The sequence below is a fragment of the Myotis davidii genome, unplaced genomic scaffold (assembly GCF_000327345.1).
Source record: "Myotis davidii unplaced genomic scaffold, ASM32734v1 scaffold478, whole genome shotgun sequence".
In the NCBI taxonomy this organism is placed as follows: domain Eukaryota; kingdom Metazoa; phylum Chordata; class Mammalia; order Chiroptera; family Vespertilionidae; genus Myotis; species Myotis davidii.
The window spans coordinates 70,073-85,678 of record NW_006289570.1 but is presented as its reverse complement, the minus strand read 5'-3'; the positions used below and the strand labels follow the sequence as shown (position 1 = coordinate 85,678).

Genomic DNA, 15,606 nt, shown 5'->3' with positions numbered 1-15,606 from the left:
TAAGTACCTGGAATAGTATCTGTCACAGAGTAAGCACCCGTTACATGTTAGCTCTTATTCTCGTGGTGATAATGATTTTCTTGGTAATCCCACCTTCTCTCTCACACTGAATGTTCACTAGTAGGTGTGTTTGTCTCCCTGGTGGGTAGGCAAATAATGGACCACTTGGAGCCCCACCTGAAGCTTGGGTTTCTCTGTCTTTTCCCAGGTCTCACTTACCTTGATGACCTGCTGCCCAAACTGTGGGCGTTTATCTGTGAGCTGGGGCCCCACGGAGGGTTGAAGCTCTTCTTGGAATGCCTCAACAATGACACCGAAGAGTCCAAGCAGCTCTTGGCCATGCTGATGCTGTTCTGTGACTGCTCCCGGCACCTCATCACGTAGGTTGACTGCTGCGGGCCTGGACTCCTTCCCTAGAAGGCAGTGGCAGTAAGGAAGCAGTTACTGATGCGGTTCCTGCTCAGGTTTGGGCCTGTGTGGCAGGGTCCACTGCTTGCTTTTGTAAATGACGCCTGAGAAGCATCAGATGAGGAAACATTTATAGAGTGGGTGGCACATAGTAGGGCTTCAGCAGTTGTTAGTTCCTGTCCTTTCAGGGAGCTGGGTCAGCACACTGAATGTGGCCTTTGGGGTTCCTAGTCTCTGGGTCTAAATTACTTCGGCCATTTACTCGCTGTGCTACTTAGTTTACTGGAAGCTTGCAGAGCCAGGGAGTCAGGGTGCAAAACTTGGCTCCACCACTTACCGAGATGCCCTGGGCAACGGAGATAACATTACCAGTGTGATAGGGAGTGAACGAGTAAAGGCATGTCAGGTAGTACAGTGCCTGGCACACAGGGAGAAATTAACAAACGCTAGTCCCATTCAGTTCCTTTGTTCTTTAAGCTGAGGTGTCTACTCGTGTATTTGGTATTTTAATTCCACTTTTCCCGAAAAAGGCTGGTGAAAAATTATGAGAGAATGGATCTTAGGCAGTTATGTTCAGGCTAGAAGCCTTGGCAGGAGTCCTCAGGGGCTGGTAGGTGGCAGACTGGGTAAGAATCATGAGGGAAGAGCTCAGTGAGAGGTTGGTGGCAAGAGCAGGGTCCGTAGCTGCTGGTGCAGACCTTGACCTGCTGGGTCACGGGTGACCCAAGAGTGACTCACTTTTAAAGGGAATGGAGCCGTTTTAGGATATTTTCAGATAGAGCTGAAATACAGAGCAGGGCTTATTATTTTCTTCTTAATTGTATTTTTAACTTTTTACTGGGGACAATTTCAAGTCAATAGAAAGGAGAGAGAATATAGTACAATGAACTCTCACACACCCATCTCCAGCTTCAACGCTTAACTCATTTCCAGTCTTGCTTCATCTGTATGCCCACCACTCTCCTCTCCCTCATATTTTGAAGCATATCCTAGACATTTACTACTTTATCTGTAAATTTTACAGTAAGTATCTCTAAAAGATAGAACTTATTTCGTTACCTTATTTTGTCCTCTAAGAAGTACAGATCTAGTTTTTTTGCCTTTTCTTGGTGGATAATTATGAATAATTTTCTGTCTGATTTAGGATCCTTGATGACATTGAAGTTTATGAAGAACAAATTTCATTCAAACTGGAAGAGCTGGTCACCATCTCCTCTTTTCTGAATTCCTTTGTGTTTAAGATGATCTGGGATGGCATCGTAGGTAAGGTAAAGGTGGCGGCCATTGTTCAGTTGATGCTACAGGCGGATACGTCAGTCAGAAACACAGCTGGTTCTTAGCCTTATTAGCTGTCAACGTTAACTGAAATGCACATTTCTTCACCTAATTAGAAGTTTCATTTTTTCGCTATCTATGACCACTTAAGACAGTGGTGAAGTTAAAGAAGTCTTGTTCTCCCACATGTTTTTCAAGATTTGCTTGTATCAGGAATTATTAGTAATGATTAATTTTGCCCCAAATCTCCTTTTGATTCTTTGTGTTGATTCTTTATCTTTGAGAAGATAAACGTGTGCCAGCTAACACCTCTGGTTAGATGCACCTCATGTGTTTCCAGTGGTTTAGTACAAAGCTCCTTAGATTAATAGGGTCTTAGATGACATGCTAGTGGGAGGCGGCGTGAAAGTGCCTAAGAGATACTCAGTCCTGTAGACACTTCAAACACACCCAGGGTGCCTTTCAGCTCTATTGGTTCCATGCAGGACTCACGGGGGGGGCGGGAGGAGGCGGGGCCTTTGTGGGACTTGATGACCAGAGCTGTCCTCTCAGTTTTTCTCTGCTCTGATCAGCTTCGTGAGGGTGCCTCTTGCTTGTGTGCCCACAGAGAAGGCCCAGGGTGAGGCCTTTCGCTATCTATGACCACTTAAGACAGTGGTGAAGTTAAAGAAGTCTTGTTCTCCCACCTGTTTTTCAAGATTTGCTTGTATCAGGAATTATTAGTAATGATTAATTTTGCCCCAAATCTCCTTTTGATTCTTTGTGTTGATTCTTTATCTTTGAGAAGATAAACGTGTGCCAGCTAACACCTCTGGTTAGATGCACCTCATGTGTTTCCAGTGGTTTAGTACAAAGCTCCTTAGATTAATAGGGTCTTAGATGACGTGCTAGTGGGAGGCGACGTGAATGTGCCTAAGAGATACACAGTCCTGTAGACACTTCAAACACACCCAAGGCGCCTTTCAGCTCTGTTGGTTCCATGCAGGACTCACGGGGGGGGCGGGAGGAGGCGGGGCCTTTGTGGGACTTGATGACCAGAGCTGTCCTTTCAGTTTGTCTCTGCTCTGATCAGCTTCGTGAGGGTGCCTCTTGCTTGTGTGCCCACAGAGAACGCCAAGGGTGAGACCTTGGAGCTGTTCCAGTCCGTCCATGGGTGGCTGATGGTACTGTATGAGCGGGACTGTCGGCGCCGCTTCGCCCCTGAGGACCACTGGCTGCGAAAGTGAGTGCCCGGGTGGGGAGGCAGGTTTATGGACACTGCACTCACATCCCAGGGCAGAGAGGAACTTGGTCCTCTCCTTCATCTTTTACCTGAATAAGGAGACCCGTTCTTCCTACACCTGTCGGGACGGATCACCTAGCAGTTCCTTCTGTTAAAATATGCATACACTGAGCATGGTTAGAGCTCATTATAGCAGCAAAACCCGGTCACATTTAGCAAGTGTTTCTTCCCAAACTGGGAAGAAGAAAAATGTTCAGCTGAACTGAGCTACAGGTAATGCTAGGCAAATGGCAGTTTTTAAAAATCAGAATTAGCAGGATAAAAACTACAGCTAGGTGTTTTGGAGGATGGGTTGAGGAATCCTCTTGCAACAACTAAACATAAGATCGTGTCCACATTGTCTCATCAATGACATGTCAACTCCTGTGTAAGTTGTGGCCCTAGAGCAGGACTGGCCAGCTGTTTCTGTAAAGGGACTGACGGTGACTATTCTAGGTTCTGCAGACCAGTCGCTGTGGTACGAACACAGCCAGAGACAACACATAATGAATGAGTGTGGTTGTGTCCCATTAAAACTTGACCAAAAATGGGCGGCAGGCTGCATGTGGCCCACAGGGTGCAGTTTGCCAAGAATGGTGGGTTTTTTGTTTTCATTATCCCAAGCCCATGTCTTTCTTTTTAAGGGATCTCAAACCTAGCGTGCTCTTCCAAGAACTGGACAAGGACAGAAAGCGGGCCCAGCTGATCCTGCAGTACATCCCTCACGTCATTCCTCACAAAAACGTGAGTTGCACTCAGAGCTGGGCCCCTGTGTCTTTCTGTTCCACCACGTGGCTCCGGGCTTTCCATCTCTGTTACCCAGTTGGAAATTAATAAACACGCTCCCTCATTTAGCAGAGGCAAACCGTGATTGCATCTTAGTCCATCGGGCATAAGGCTAAGTCCTGGGGGTACCGGGATTGAAGACACTATGAACTGGCAGTCCTGTAGAGTGGGGTGTGTGCCACAGGGTTGGATGCTGTGGGAGCCCAGAAAGGGGTCGGGAGCACAGGCAAAAGTGGGCAGTATTTAAAGGCCTCGAATGAGAGAATGCAGTGCTGTTGGAGAGCCAGACGGACAGCCTGTCTGGCTGGAGAGAATGTAGGAGGGAGGGTAGAAGCTATATTTCTAATTCCCAAGAGTGTTTTGGGGAATGTTTCCTGTTCCCTCAAGTTACTTTTAACTTCTGGAAGCATCCCATTCCAGTTGCGTCTCAAATGACTTAAAAGCCATGAATCTTGTCCAGTGTGTTTTAGGGAATCATCGGCCCTTGACCCTGTTTCTGGTCTCACCGTTGCTCGTTTCAGAGAGTTCTCCTGTTCCGAAACATGGTCACCAAGGAGAAGGAGAAACTGGGGCTCGTGGAGACCAGCTCCGCCTCACCTCACGTCACCCACATCACTATCCGACGGTCCCGGATGTTGGAGGTGAGAAGCCCACAGGAAGTGTGCTCTGTGGAGGGTAGGCGCTTCAGCGGGTGAACTGTTGCCTCTGAACTGTTCTTGTCACTCCTTCATCTAATGACACTGGAATTGAGGCTCTGGGAGCCAGAAAGGGGCCATTTGTCCTGTTTCCTGCTCTGAGAGCTGCTTGGTAAACAGGTTTTCTTCTCCTTTTCACCAGGAGGGCCCCTGGCTAGAGCATCAAACACTTGATGCCTCTAAATGAGGACAGGAAGGGCGATGTGCAGAACATCTCGTGTCTGTGCAAACTCCATTTGTCCTGGCAGGCACTTGACCCAGACTCCCAACTGTGCACGTGGAGGCGGGAGTGTAGGTGTTAAATTGACTGAGCCGTTCCTGGGAGCTGCATTACCACAGAGCCAGAAGTTCTTTGTAAACATACACTAATGAGATGGCAGGGAAGTGGCCCACCGCAGTCAAAGCCAGCATACAGGTTACCACTCTGGCGACCCCAAAGAAGAATACGCCCAGTTGTGTAATAGAAACTCCCTTCTCCCGCATTTTCTTCAGATGCACCTCTCCTGTCTCAAAGTTCTCAGCCCCACCACCTACCATCCCCCTCCAGTGGGACCAGCACCCACAGGAAGTCTGGAGAGTCCCCAACTCCCTTCTCAGGTGTCACTGCTTATGGCACCGTCACTTGACGTCCTGGTTACCTGAGGCTGCGTTTTAAAACCCATCCCTAAGGGATGTAAAAGGAGGGGTGTCTGTCTCAGGTTTTAGGCAAAGTCTGTTTTCCTCTTCCCGTCCCATTAGGAATATCTTGTCAAGAAACTGATCACTGGCCTTCCCACTGAACGAGAAGGGAGGAGGGTCACTTATTCCGTTAGCCGCGTTACAGTCTGGTGGTCTGATTGTTAGAATATGAGAGCCTCGTGGCCTTCGCTCGATTTGGACACGAGGGGCATCAAAAAGCTGGCATTAGACTCATGATGTCCCAGGCTTTCTGTCCGCTTCCTTTGCTGTGGTTTGTGTTGAAGGTGGGGCTTCTGTGCTAGGCGTCCAGGGTAGTCCTCCAGGAAGGCATCCCCTCACAAGGGTGCACGGGGCTGGCACTGTAGCATTCTAGTCCTGGAACCTCAGGGGGACACCCGCTTGTCCCCTCACCCGCCAGTGGCAGAACTAAGGCCAAAGAAATTCAGATTCTCAGCCAGGCATGGATATCAGGCCTCAAAGGCCCCGAAGAATGAAGCCAGCTCTCCCATCCCCGGGTCGGGGTCTGCCAGCCATCTGCTCTGCTGCCAACAGAGAGACCTAGGACAGAAAGCCAGCCATGTTCTGCTGGCATAACCACTCCTGGGCTCCCCACCTCCCTTTGGATGTTTAAATTCCTCAGCTTGACTCACAAGCCTTACGTGATCTGGGGAGAGGTACCAGGAATTGAGGGGGAGGGTATTTTATTCTTCATCTTCTAGTCTGTCTGTAAGTGTGGTTGATTGGTTTTTACCATGAGCTAGATCCTTGTATCATTAAAACAGAGAGGGCGAGATCTGGTACAGTTTTCTTTCATCCCTGTCTGATGGCTGAGAGCCTGTTGGGACTCATTTTGTCTAGTTTCCTGTCTCTGGGCTCTGCATCCTCTCAAAGACAGTCCCCCTCGGGGAAGAGTGGTAAAGTCATGTCCCACAAAATGAGTTTTCCTTTGACCAGGCTTTCATTTAGAACTGGTGAGAACTGCTCTTCTCATGCGCCCATGCGCCCTGACTCACACGTCTATTCCACTGGAGAGCTCCCACAGGGAGGAGAGCCTTCGGGGAGCCCCGAGTGTGCAGCGGTGTCCTAATGTGCTGCACTTCTGCCCTCGGCAGGATGGCTACGAGCAGCTGCGGCAACTGTCCCAGCACGCCATGAAGGGCGTGATCCGCGTGAAGTTTGTCAATGACCTCGGGGTGGACGAGGCAGGGATCGATCAAGACGGTGTTTTCAAGGAGTTCTTGGAAGAGATCATCAAGAGGGTGTTTGACCCGGCACTGAACCTGTTCAAGGTACTCCAGGGAGGGAGCGGGCTGCCAGCTGCCACACGGAGGCGCCACGAGAACCGAAGGGCTGGGCTTGCTCCACACAAGGCCTCACCCCCCTGCCTGTCACCTTTTCCTCGCAGACAACCAGTGGGGACGAGAGGCTCTACCCCTCGCCCACCTCTTACATCCACGAGAACTACCTGCAGCTCTTTGAGTTCGTGGGCAAGATGCTGGGGAAGGCTGTGTATGAGGTAGGCGCGTGAAGGAGCATCGAACTGGAAAGGACGCTAAGACGTGGGAAGTACCATGGGCTTTGTATGCATTTATGTGATCAGACCTAGCGTGTCAACTGCCTGTCATTAGGGTAAAGTCAGGAAAGGACAGGAACCGTGATTACTGTACAGAGAGACTGGTACTTTCCTGTGCGGCTCACTGAGTCCTCCGCATCCCTGTGGCATGGCCGCCGCTGTCCTGTTTGTAAGGACGAGAGAACCGAGGCTCGGGAGGCGCTTATCCAGTCTCATCGGGGTAGAATGCAGATTCGCACCCAGGCCACCTGAGTCCGAAACCTGCCCTCCGCTTCGCTGAAGGGTGAGGGGTGGTGTGAACGTCCTCCCCCATTTCCAGGGCCTCGTCTCTGTTTCCTCCCTCCCCAGCAACAATAACAACAGTGCAGATGAAAGAAACGGGGGCACTGGGCCCCACTGTTTGCCCTGCCCTGCCTCTGGTGGGTGCTTGTCCCCTGAGCTCCCACAACCTGCTCCCAAAATGTCAGCGGGGAGGCTGCGCTGTCACCCATCTGCAGGTGGGAACCGAGGCTCCGTGGCCGGGCAGCAGCAGAGCTGGTGTGATCCCTGAGCACTGTGGCTCCAAAGCCTGTGTCCATAGCCACCAGGCTGAGGTGTCCCCAGCGGGGACTTGGTTGGGTTTGTTAAGTGAGGTAGCATCCAGATTGAAAATTTCGGAAGTGCCGGGAGATGCTTCTGGAGCCTCTGCAGCGTGAGCTGCCCCGATGGGATTATTGGGGCGGAATCTGGACAAACAAGCTTGTCTCCTCCCCCAGGGGATCGTGGTGGACGTGCCCTTCGCCTCCTTCTTCCTGAGCCAGCTGCTCGGGCACCACCACAGTGTCTTCTATAGCTCCGTGGACGAGCTGCCTTCCCTGGACTCTGAGTTCTACAAAAACCTCACCTCCATTAAGGTCAGTGTGGACAGGCGGGGGCTTAGCTGAGCGCTGGCAGGAAGGCAGAAGTGAGTGAAGCCCCGCAGGGTGGCTGTGGTGGACGAGGTTCCCTGCCCCTCGTGCCCTCAGGACGCTGCCTCTCAGGACCCATGCTCAGGGCCGCCTTCCTCGAGGAGATGCGTGGCTGTCTCCTTTGCTTCCAGCTGTTCAGTGGCCACAGCAGTCGATGCCTAAGCAGACCTTGTAGGCAGGAGTGTCAGTTCTTCAAGGACATAGCCCTGCTGGGTCCCAACGCTTTCCCTTCTCTGTCGTCTTAGCGCTACGATGGGGACATCTCCGACCTGGGCCTGACGCTGTCGTACGATGAAGACGTCATGGGTCAGGTAGGTTGACTTCAGGTAGGAAGTCTTCTCTCTGTCCCCCTGGGCTTCCTGAGGCCTGCCCTGCCCTTGATGCTTTCCCAACGGTCCCTAAACAGAGTGTCTGTCTGTTCGGCCTCTTTCCTCTGGCTCTCGTGCCAGTTCTCCTGTCCCACCTCGCCGGGAGGTGGGGTCTCCTCCTTCCATTACAGCTGACCTGGCCTTTGCCTGCTCGCTCTCGCTGTGCTGAGACCCCTTGCTCTGCTGAGGTTATGCTCTGGGTCATTCCTAATTGAAGTCATAGCTCCGTTTGTAACATTGCTTTTTGTTGCCATGGTGAGGATTAGCTGTCACTCATGAGGACAGTGACTTAGAAAGGGGGAAGAAGGCTCTGAGAAGACATGCCTCTAACAGACTCCTGTCCCCATCCCAACTCGTCACAAAGAGCAGAACAGGAAGAAAAAAGACCCTTGAAATCACGGGGGCAGAGCTGTTTCCTCCCCGAGTTCTTCTCTGCTTTTCTCGGAAGTGCCCTGGCCCCTCCAGTGTGTCCCGGTGACACCTGAAGGAGCCCCCGTGCATGTGGTCCCAGGGCTGCTCTGGAGGAACCGTGCAGTGAGCTCGGGTGCGGGGTTGCCTCTGAGCCCTGCCTCTGGGGCCTCAGAGGCCGCTCGGTCTCCCCAAGCCACAAGTTCCTTTTCTCAAAGGGCCACTTGCCGAGTGTGTGCCCTCACTGGGACCAGTGTCACCGGGTGCTCTGTAAGTGCCCATGTGCCCTACCCTCCTCCTGAAGAGCTGCCAAGCAGGCTGGCACCTGAGGGCTCAGAGAAGCCTGTGAGAACCCAGTGCATTTGACCACAGAACTTCTCGTTCAGAGAGAGAATGCCATCTCATGGAGTGACTGTCAAATCAGAGCTCACAGGCAGCGTGCTCCCTGGGACCCTTTGTGGGAAACGCCAGGCTGGGCGACTCCTAGGGCCCTTTTAGTTTGAAAATCTTTGGTGTGCCCCATGATGCATACAGCATTGGCCCTAGAGATCACTGTTTTCCAAACTGTCCACATCTTTAGAGTTATATTAACAGAATTTCTATTAAAATTAGCTTGAAAACGATGCACTCTTTCATTTCTTTAGGTGACCCACTGAAGTTCTTGACGTTGAGGAAAGCAGTTAATTCTGTAGTTTCCAAATCTTTCATCAGATTTTGAGGCTTCTTCCTGCATTCTTAATTTTCTCTCCTGACTATAAAAATAATGCAAACTCCTAACCAAGTATCAGCTAGAATGTGACCACACAGGTGAAAATGAAAACCTCCTAGAGTGGTGGTGCCCAGAGAGTGCCACCGGTAACACGTGGCTGGCCTTCCAGATCTTTCTCCCTGGCACCCACATAATTTTTTATTTTTTTTTTTTTGCTGGAGAAAAAATACCTTTCGTACTGATCACGCAGGGTCTGCTTGCTGATGTGTAAGCCCAGGCTTTTTGTGGAAATGGTTGTTCCCAAACATGTCCCATCTTAATTGTGTCGTTATTCCGGATGTGGGTGTCAGCCCTTTTGTCTGCAGGAAGCTTTCTCCCCATTAGAATCCGAGAAGACTTCATTCTGGCTCTCCAGGTTTACTTTGAGAATTTATTAAGATACTTTGAAGTAGAAAAGCCATAAATATTATAATGGAACTTACTGGTTAGATTCATAGACTAAAATCATATTAAATTTGATGTGCAAAATAAGAATTGACAATTTATTGTTTGCAATAGCACTTCTGAGGCCAGAGGCACTGTGCCTAGGAATGTAACGATGGCCCTCGGTGCAGACAGATGGATTCTGGGCCCTTCGGGCATGCAGTCCGGAACCCAGAGGGCACCGAGGCAGAAGGCACCTGGAGGGAAGATGGTTTAGGAATGATAGCACCTGGCGGTTGTACAAAGCCCGGTCTTGAGAACACAGTGGCAAGTTCAGATGCAGCAGATAGGTCTTAGATATGAGGAGCTTCTGAGGCCCGGCAGCTGTCGTCACAGATAACAGGCTTTCAGGAATCTGTCATGAATGCCAACTTCTTTGGTCCCTAGAAGCCAAACCCCTCAATGCACTGTCTCCACCCGGCCTATTCTCACCGAATTAAAACAGTAGAACCTGGCGTGAGGAGTAGATATAGGCCTGTCTGTCAATCGGTTCGTCTTCTCCTACCACCAGACTCCGCTGAGCACCAGAACTATAATCTGAGTGTCACTCTCCTCAGTGACACATGAGAGCTCGGTCCCACCCGGTGAGGCCTTTGGACCAGATGCATGTTATAGCCCAGCGTCCTGAGCATCGTGTCTCTGGGTTGGGAGGCCTCGGTCAGCCTCATGCTTGGGAGCTTTCATTAAGAACAGACTGTTCTTGTCAGGATTGAGATGCACCAGTTTGACTTGCCTCTGGGGCGTTGGTTTGACAGCTGAGAGAGAACAGAGCCTGGCTGGGAGGAACAGGCTGGAGGCGTCAGCAAGTGGAACCTGTTCCTGCCCCTGTGTTCCCTCTCACCATCCCTGCAGAGGGCTTCCCGGGAGAGCGCGCCTGTAAAAGACCTTCCAGGGTGTCTGGGCCACAGGAGGGCCTTAATAAATGAGAGCAGTGGTTGCCACCATCATCGAATACGTGACACATCACATGCAGCCAGTGCCCTTAGATTGGTGTGGTTTTTGTGCCAGACATGAGGGCACAGGGGTGGTGGTAGGAGGAAGTGGCTCCGTGCAGCCTGTGTTGCGTGAGGTTCCTGCCCCACCTGAAAACTCCTGTGGAGAAAGTCCTTTCACGCGCTCTTCCACGAAATGAGAGCAGTGGTTGCCACCATCATCGAATATGTGACATGTCACATGCAGCCAGCCGCCCTCAGATTGGTGGGGTTTTGTGCCAGACAAGAGGGCACAGGGGTGGTGGTAGGAGGAAGTGGGTCCGTGCAGCCTGTGTTGCGTGAGGTTCCTGCCCGCCTGGAAACTGTGGAGAAAGTCCTTTCACACACTTTTCCACATTCTGTGTAAACCTCAGGGCGAGAGCGGGGTTCAGTGCTGCAGGCTGCCTATCCCGCGGGGCCTGGCAGTGCCCACTTCTCCTTCAGAGGATGCTGGGCCCTGTACTTCCGAGGTGTGGAATGGGAGAGCCGAGAGCGGGGTTCAGTGCTGCAGGCTGCCTATCCTGCGAGGCCTGGCAGTGCCCGGTTCTCCTCCTTCAGGGGATGCTGGGTCCTGCACTTCTGAGGTGTGAAATGGGAGAGCCCCTCTCTTTCTTTGGTGGAATGGACAGTATTAGTAACCGGCTTCAAAGAGTCAAGGAAAGGTCATCTTGAAGTGTATGGATGTGCAAGTTTGCTGCTGGATAATTTTTAAAGTGGGCTGTTTTCAAGGTCAGTCACTCAGACCCGAGTGCTGCGGTAACGTGTTTATTTGATTGGACTGATTGGGATTTTGAGAGTTGTACTTGGGCTGGGCTCGGGTTCTTTCACCCCTGAGCACGTGCTTGCTAAGAGATCAGCAAGGCTAGCAAGCCTGTTGGGATGTTAACCTGTTCAGTTGCAGTATATTATACGTTGTACATGCGGTCATTGTGTTCATAAAATCAGACCCAGGAGACCATCTGCTGGAGCCGTGGTTAGTGCCCTGACGTCCTAGTTGAAACTGAACATGAGCCAGCTGCATTTGGCCAGAACTTTCTGCGGCCTCTCCTTTGCACGGCCTCGCTGTTGGTCCAGATGAGCAAGGTTTTGATTGAAGTTTCAGCATGAAGCGGTTTTTCTCTGCTTTAAAGCTCAGTGGAGGACTGCATTACATCTTAATTGGTGAATGTCCAAAAGGACGAAAAGAAATCCAAGACGGAAAAATACCCTTTGTACCAAGAAGGGCCCCCTCCTTACCTGGAGATGGTCTTGCTTTGACTCTTGACACGTTGGGGTGTTATCCTGATGGATGACTGGCCCACTGTTTTGTGCAGTTCTTTTTGGAGAAGTGATGAGGTCATGCCCTTGAACGTTCAATGCCTTCACAGAGGCACGCAGTGTACCGTTCAGGAGAGCCGTCGTCGTCATCTGGTTGTTCTGGTGAAATGTCCTGGTACTGTTTGTGTTTCTGTAAAATGGAACAGAAATGACCTAACTCATCTTCTAGCCCATTGGGAACAGCCCACTCCGTCCTGTTAATTTCCATTGTTTTCTTTTGTCGGCTACAGAATTAGCTACATCCACCTGATGGCACACTTCCGGATGCACACGCAAATCAAAAACCAGACGGCTGCCCTCATCAGCGGATTCCGTTCTCTCATCAAACCCGAGTGGACCCGGATGTTCTCAACCCCTGAGCTCCAGCGTCTCATCTCCGGTGACAACGCTGAGATTGACCTGGAGGATTTAAAGTAAGGAGCGAGCGAGCTGGCGAGGGCGAAGTTCTTAGGCCCGGAAAGCAAGCGGCCCCCCGCGGGGTCCCCTTTGGAGAGTTATTTCAGGGTCCACCTCCGATGCTCTCCTCCCCGCTCACGGGGTGAACTGCTTGGAACAAAAGCCCAACCACTTGTGTGCCTAGAAACCGAAGTGAAGCAGATCTTGAGGACCGCTGGGCTCTCTGAGCTTCTCAGGACTAGTTGCAGGACCTCCTATTGGCTTCTGCTCTGGAGGTGCCAGCTCTTGAACTCTCTGCCCCGTTAGCTTCCAGGGACATGGGGTTATTAAGGCATGAACTCTGGCTTTCAGGGGACTTGGTAGTTAGTAGCGCCTGTCTAAATGCCATGCTTACCTGTGTCTGCGTGACTGAGCCGTGTCTGCATTGTTTCAGGAAGCACACAGTGTACTACGGTGGTTTTCATGGAAGTCACAGGGTCATTATCTGGCTCTGGGATATTCTGGCCTCCGACTTCACGCCCAACGAGAGAGCCATGTTTCTGAAGGTACTGTGCATGTTACCTACGTGTGCGTGCATGCATACGTAGATATTCTAAATCTAAAAGGCTAGGTGATGTAGTAGCTTACACTGGGGGAAAATGACGTTAACAGGAGGACCTCCAGTCATCAGCATGCCCTGTCCCATAGGCGGGTCAGGTAGTAACCGGGGAGGGCCTTGAGGTGAGGCAAACCTGCGCGGACCCTCTGCAGGGACAGGCACGCTCTGCCTGTTGGGCTCCGCACTCCATCTGCCCCTTCGCTGGGGCTGGCCTTGCTCATGCCTCTCTCTTGCTTTCCTGTCGTTATAGAAGTAAGTGGTGCTGTTACCTTAAGAAAAGAGAGACAGTCTGCTCCTGCAGTGTAGGGTTTAAATAGTCTCCATTTCTATTCACCAGGGACTACCTCTGTGTAGCTTTTTTCTCAGTAGTATGAACACACAATACCACACATGCAATGTCCCAATACAATGCGCACCGTCAAGTAAGCGGCTATTAGTGTATATTTTGCAAAGGGAGTGGCTGGCATTCACCAGGACTCCTGTACTGGTGTCTTTAAAGTTGTAATGTTCAAAACGTGACAGTCCCACCAGGTGGGAGTTTCACTGTTCCTGAACTCTTCACACATCCTCCACCAGCTAGTCATGTCCGCTGGTGTGGACTTCACGTTTTAGCCTGAGACCAGCCCTTAAGAGACATATGAGATGTGTCCCAGTTCTTGGGCTGAATGTGCCCTCTGTGACCCGTCCTGCCGGCCGAACAGCAGTGACTGACCCGTCACTGGAGGAGAGACCGAGGGCCCATTTCTGAGGGAGCGCCGGCCCCCTGTCCCCTGACCTGCCTTTTGTTGCAGTTTGTGACCAGCTGCTCCAGGCCCCCGCTCCTGGGATTCGCCTACCTCAAGCCTCCTTTCTCCATTCGCTGTGTCGAAGTGTCAGATGACCAGGTACCACGGCTGGGGAGGGTCGTGTGCTATGCCCACACAGGGCAAGCCGCTGGGCTCCTGGGTGCCGGTTCGCTGTTCTTTTGGGAGAGCAGGCTGGCCCTGCCGCCTCAGCTCAGTTGGTCCTCCTTCCTCCCTCAAGGAGTAGTAGCTGGAGGTATTTTCAGTCGCTGCTGCTCTGCCAGGCTCCAGGTCTGAGAGGCAGTGTCGCAGAGGGTGAGGGCATGGACCTAGGGACTGAACAGGCACAGGCTTGAATGCCAACTCCTCCACCTGCTGGCTGCACAGCTGGGCAGGCTGCTCTGTTTCCTGTCTTTCATAAAGAGAATGAATGCCTTAGGGGTTGTCATCCTCTGCAGGGTTGGTGCTCCAAGAGTAGCCCTTGTTAAGTGTCTCCCTCCCCCACTCCTGCAGCCTGGTGGCCTGTGAGTGCCACACCTTTCAGGATGCTGCAGTCTGGGCTCCAGATCCTCCCGTGGGACACGAACCCCCTTCTGGAGGCGGCTACCCCAGGCTAGTCTGCCCCGGCCAAGCACTGGCCAGGTCGGGGAGGAAGCGTGAGGCTGCACGCAGAAATGTTTGGGGACCTAAAGAATTTTCACTGTATTCTGGCTCTTTGACAACTGGTTACTCAATAATTAGCGGTTCCCCAGAGGCCCCATTTCCTGGCGCTTCCTTAACACAGGAGTCCCCTGTGCCACCCAAGGAGCGGGGCTGCTCTGTGCACTCGCCTCTCAAGGCTTGTCCTGAGTTTGGGGCTGGTCGTGGTGGTGGAGGGCACACTCACAGGCCCAGCCTCGCCAGGGCGGTGCAGCACACCCCACTCAGCACCCAGCACTGGTCAGGTCCTCTCCCCGGGCCTTGCATTCGGCACCTGCCCATGCTCCCTCACTAGGCACCTCCAACCGACACTGTGCTGTGTGCTTGCAGGACACTGGGGACACCCTGGGCAGCGTCCTCCGGGGCTTCTTCACCATCCGCAAGCGGGAGCCAGGCGGCCGCCTGCCCACCTCCTCCACCTGCTTTAACCTGCTCAAGCTGCCTAACTACAGCAAGAAGAGTGTCCTGCGGGAGAAGCTGCGCTACGCCATCAGCATGAACACGGGCTTCGAGCTGTCCTAGCACCCGGTGCCGGCCGCCTGCCTCGCAGACTTGTGCCTACCAGGACCTCAGCTCCAGGAGGCAGCGTTCCCCGGGGTCCGGGACCTACATGCCAGGTGACTGCAGCCCTCAGACCCTCTCTATAGCCATGAGACTCCCCTGTGGCTTCAAGAACTTGGGATGCACATACGACTCTACACATTCTCCAGGTGACACTAATGGGAAGCGGGTGTCGGAAATAAACCTCCAGATTCCGCCAGCATCGGTCGTTTCTCCGTACTCCCAGGGGCCTGAAGCCTGGCCCACGACTGTGGAGGGGCTTCTCTTTTTTATAGTTTGCTCTGTCTGGCTTGTTCCAGAAAGTACGTTCACACTGCAGCCTGGGTTTGCCAGAAAACGCCAGTTGGCCCTACGAGCAGCTCCGTTTCTAGAAGGTGCGCTGTCACCCAAAGCCTCCTGGTTCCGGGGAGCAGCTGCCTTCCTCCCGCTTGTTTACCCATCACACTGCAGCCTGGGTTTGCCAGAAAACGCCAGTTGGCCCTACGAGCAGCTCCGTTTCTAGAAGGTGCGCTGTCACCCAAAGCCTCCCGGTTCCGGGGAGCACCTGCCTTCCTCCCGCTTGTTTACCCACCTGTTAAGCAGGGGGAAACAAATCTTAGCCAAGGCCCTGCTCTTCTGGGCACGGCTTTACTCAGATCGTAAAATCCAAGAAACTTGGGTCTCGCCCCCGTCCGTCCTCAGCACAGGGAAC

General features: G+C 52.3%; 1 protein-coding gene across 1 annotated transcript in view; it reads left to right on the top strand.

Moving 5' to 3' along the window:
* Positions 1 to 15,117, top strand: part of UBE3B (ubiquitin protein ligase E3B) — a 38,033-nt gene extending 22,916 nt beyond the window's left edge. Inside the window, exons 16-28 of the mRNA XM_015562820.1 lie at positions 1,553 to 1,671; positions 2,791 to 2,905; positions 3,589 to 3,688; positions 4,252 to 4,371; positions 6,216 to 6,392; positions 6,509 to 6,619; positions 7,432 to 7,569; positions 7,869 to 7,941; positions 10,937 to 11,032; positions 12,085 to 12,292; positions 12,709 to 12,820; positions 13,665 to 13,757; positions 14,685 to 15,117. Coding sequence (XP_015418306.1) covers positions 1,553 to 1,671; positions 2,791 to 2,905; positions 3,589 to 3,688; positions 4,252 to 4,371; positions 6,216 to 6,392; positions 6,509 to 6,619; positions 7,432 to 7,569; positions 7,869 to 7,941; positions 10,937 to 11,032; positions 12,085 to 12,292; positions 12,709 to 12,820; positions 13,665 to 13,757; positions 14,685 to 14,876 — 1,654 coding nt within the window. The 3' untranslated portion in view covers positions 14,877 to 15,117. The remainder of the gene's footprint in view (positions 1 to 1,552; positions 1,672 to 2,790; positions 2,906 to 3,588; positions 3,689 to 4,251; positions 4,372 to 6,215; positions 6,393 to 6,508; positions 6,620 to 7,431; positions 7,570 to 7,868; positions 7,942 to 10,936; positions 11,033 to 12,084; positions 12,293 to 12,708; positions 12,821 to 13,664; positions 13,758 to 14,684) is intronic.
* The last annotated feature ends 489 nt before the right edge of the window (positions 15,118 to 15,606 follow it).